The sequence below is a fragment of the Branchiostoma belcheri genome, unplaced genomic scaffold (genome assembly GCF_001625305.1).
Source record: "Branchiostoma belcheri isolate BF01 breed outbred unplaced genomic scaffold, Haploidv18h27 scaffold186, whole genome shotgun sequence".
NCBI classification, from domain to species: domain Eukaryota; kingdom Metazoa; phylum Chordata; class Leptocardii; order Amphioxiformes; family Branchiostomatidae; genus Branchiostoma; species Branchiostoma belcheri.
The window spans coordinates 228,135-232,318 of record NW_017803335.1 but is presented as its reverse complement, the minus strand read 5'-3'; the positions used below and the strand labels follow the sequence as shown (position 1 = coordinate 232,318).

Here is a 4,184-nt window from a genome sequence, read left to right as displayed (position 1 = left end):
TAGATATTTTAATATGTACAAAAATACCTACAAAAATTTTAAAAAGATATACAGGATAAATGTACAAAAATACCTACAAAAATCTTTAAAAATTGAGTGCACTAAGGTGCAAATGCACCTAGTATTTCAAGCCCTGTATACTGTTAGATTTTAGCATCATTCAGCATTTATTGATCCACAGTTTCAACAATTTTGATGGCAGGACAAAAAACTTACCATCATTCCTGGTTCGCTTGCTTCCTTCCACATGAGATTCGGGGTCCAGCCCACGTTTCCTGCTGAGCCTGTTGAGAGTGAGACCGTTGGTGTTGTTGTGCTGACAGCTGGTGTGTTGGTCCTGGGTCTGCAGCAGGACCTGTGCACACTCCTGGAACCCCTGATTCCTCGCCAAGTCAGCTGGGCTCATGCCGTTGTTGTTACATACACTGACAAGATGAGAAATAGGATCACCAGTATTTATTAGGCCACAGCAAGCAAATTTTATGGATGACATCCTCTGCAGACTCCGCAAATCTAAATTAAATGTGATAGAGGGCAAAAAAAAAAGGAGGGCCAAAAAAAACAAGATTCCTAGTATCCTACATTTTAAAATTTGACATCATAAATCTTGTTAAACAAGAAATGATACCTATATTGTGCTAAGTTTACTGCCAACTATGACAACCTTTGTCAGGTTTGTGTTGCTGGGTAGATGATAACAAACATCTTAGTACTGCCTATGTTTTGTCAGACCAAATTTGGTGATGGAAAGAGTCAAAATTTTGTTCTGCAATTTGAAAATACACAAGCCTCCATACTACAACCTTCTCAAACCATTAATGTCTTTTTTACATTATATATTACTAGTTTTGTAAATCTGTAGCATCTGCTCATGTATGATACAGTATGCAATGCACTGATCAACAACAAATTGTGTGAACACAGACCTGTTAGATGATATAGTATAGTCATATATATCAGGGGTCAAAATAGATTTTGGGGTCAACTTGCACTGGTGCAGATGAAAAAAAAATTACTTGCACCCCCCAAAGATGATACAATGTAGGTACACAACCAAAAGTAGTATTATATTGGAACTATAATTATAGTATCCAGCATTTACTACACTGCTGTGGATATAAACTACTACTAGTAACTTTATGGTGGCACCTGTATTCTGGGGAGTGGGGGGGGTGGTATATTTCTTAGATTTTGAAGATTTGTCAGGAGTACTGTAAGTCCAGTTATGTTCACGAATGCTTTATTTCACGAGATGGAGCAATTTGGGAGTTCACGAGGTCTCTGACTTCGCGAGACGGTAATTTTTAACAAGGCGTTACATGTCTGCAAATTTACCGACAGTCAATAATTTTTTTTCGCGTGAGGTACGTGCGAGGTATGCGCGGTTAGAACATGGTTCCGTGGACATGACACTGTCCAAACTGAAGCCCATCCATGCGATCTGGGTCCTGGGTGCACTGGACAGTATCGCCAACAACGTGGACATCGCCAGGGGATGGAACCGCACAGGGATCTGAGCCGCTGTGAGCCGACGGGCGCGTGAGTAAAAACAAAAGCCGCCATGTTTGAACTTTCGACTCGCAAATGTTGCCAACTTCTGCACAGTAGTCCTCGCGTAAATCATCTTTAGTTGTGAAATTTTAGCGCACTGTTCTATAAATTTGCTGTTTGGGAACGTTTAAAACCATGTTGATTCAACAAGTTGTAAAAAAAAAATTAAAAAAAATAAAGCAAACTTAGACCATTAGACAACGCGCTATGTAAACAAAGGCCGCCATGTTGGATTTCTTGTGATTTGCCGATCGGCTCGGCGGTTACTCGGCGGTAGATTTTCGTGCAATTCTTCCCTGATAAATACCTGTTAATGTTGTATATGTAGCGTAAATTTTCTTGGGATGTATGGAAATCTTGTGAAATGATTTTTTTTTTGCGTGTGGCTTTGGTGAGTAACGTTGAACTTGTGTAGTTTGATCTCTCGAGGTATAGACAAAGACCCACGCTATCCCGCTTGGTTCTATTTTTTTCTGATTTTCCGTATCCGTACCGTAAATAATTCTGCTTTACGTGGCTTGTACACGACAACAACTTTTTACCGATGTATGTTGTAAAATTCCGTATGTACGATGTTGCACATGTTTACAGCTGTTCACCGCTACGTTATCGCCGAACTAGCGTTCTTGTTAAAACTGATGTTGTCTAGTCGGCTTTGTAAACTTTTACCGTTCTTCGCAAGAAACACTTGTATTACTAGTAACAAAATAATGACTCCGTGAACCATATGCTCATTGAATAAAGTTTATTTGATTCTGAAAAGAAGTCTGCTGTTATTCGTTGAGTCTTGTCATTTACTTACTAGTACTACGTAATGTAGAAGTTGTTAGTATAGAGTTGAGACGCACGATGTTTGGGGGAGGGGGGTGGTACGTACGGAATGGGTTCGCGAGGAGGTGAGTTCACGAGAAGAGCGTCTTCGTGAAAACCGTGAACTTAAAGATTTCGTAATCAAAAATGGACTTACAGTATCATATTCAAGGGGGATACCCGGTATATGTTTTTTTTATTTTTTTTTTTATGTTTTTAAATAAATGCAAGTGACAGGGTCATATAGATGCACACATACATTGTGAGAACACATTTTTAGAGCATAGACGTTGTTACATAGACGTTGTTACAATTTCTAAATTTTCCCAGTGGGTACGTTTATTTGAGAGGTGAGAATAAACCACTGTTGTAATGTAATATTATTCTTCAGATCATTTTTTTCTACAAATCGCTTGTAAGTTATACTTGTTATAGTTGTCTTTAGTCTGTTTTACTTACCTTGGTTTTGCACCATGTGCCAGTAGTAGACCAGTGCACTCTGTACTTCCAGTTCTTGCTGCTTTGTGAATAGGCATTTCACCCAAGTAATCCTAAAGTGTATCAGACCAATAATCCAGGTGAGTGATGGTATATTGATGTGACTAGTAACATCATCATATTGGCATGCCAAATATTATACAAAGGAGACATTCCAGTGGGCAGTATTTTGTAATGATTAAGATTTGGGGAACTGGGGAGATTCAGAGGAAACTGGATGGCGTGCATCGCAACCAAGAAGTTTTGAAGAAAATCATAATTTGCTAAGGCCACGGTGGAATGCAGCTTCAATAGGACAGCCGCCCAGTGCCACTCCAAGACTGTGGGGGCTTGAACCAGTTGCGTCGGGGGCACAACCTATGGGGAGGGCGTGAGTCGGAAACGGGCGAACACACCTAAACTCTCCGCCTTATGAGTCTGGTTCCCAGGAAGTGTTCAAAGAAATTGTGTTATACATATAAAATGCAAGTCTATTCGAGGTGTGACATTGTTTCCAGTATGAGTGTAAGTTTTGAATCACGGATGTAAAATATATTCCATTAAAATATATTCCGTATCAATTCGGAACGTGGCCATACCGAAACACATTTTGAATCATAAACGGGGCCTAAACCAACTTCAACAAGTTAGGCCTAGGAAAAAAATGTGTTTCCTGTTTCCCAACCGACCCTAGACAAAACTGCCGACCCTAGCCTTTTTTGGTGCAAGGGACAAAAATAAATTTAATTTTTCAAGCTGAATCAACCTTTTTTAGCTCCATGGTGACACCTGAGTGATGAAATGGTGGACAATTAATGGTGGACAATTGGTTTTCTAACATTGACATTGAAAAGAAAAGTGTCTTCCTGCAAGTTACAATGTATATAGAGAGAGCTTAATCACCACACGTCATCACCTCATGTCCGCCATTTTGGGGTCCATCTCTACAGCGAGTTTCTAAGCGTTGAAACAGCCGATAAACGTTAGGTAAACTGTCCTTTTCCTGATTACAGGAAGTGTTCACCACCACTGGTAGCTCTCGTTACCACAACAAAATAAAATCTGTTGGGATTTGACTACAAAATGTACCTGGGCATTGATGTTGGCCCCAGCCTGCAGGAGCCAGAGCAGACAGTGAGGATGACCCCCGAAGGCAGCGATGTGAGCTGGTGTCTGACAGAACCTCTGTGTTGTCACGTCCTTATTCACACCTGACATTATCAACTGTCGCAGACACTCCAACTGAAAGGAAAGGACAACAGAGAATGTACATAAGTGGTAGAAATACTATTTTCTATGTTCTGTAATATTGCAGCTGATCAAAATTGTGTTCTGCAATTTGGAAA

General features: G+C 40.1%; 1 protein-coding gene across 2 annotated transcripts in view; it reads right to left on the bottom strand.

The window, feature by feature from the left end:
• The window catches only part of LOC109467653 (ankyrin repeat domain-containing protein 10-like), a 27,530-nt gene that overhangs the window by 11,448 nt on the left and 11,898 nt on the right, over positions 1-4,184 (bottom strand). For both annotated transcript variants that reach the window (XM_019765695.1, XM_019765696.1), the window contains exon 4: positions 217-425. In XM_019765695.1, the coding sequence (XP_019621254.1) occupies positions 217-425 (209 nt within the window). The remainder of the gene's footprint in view (positions 1-216; positions 426-4,184) is intronic.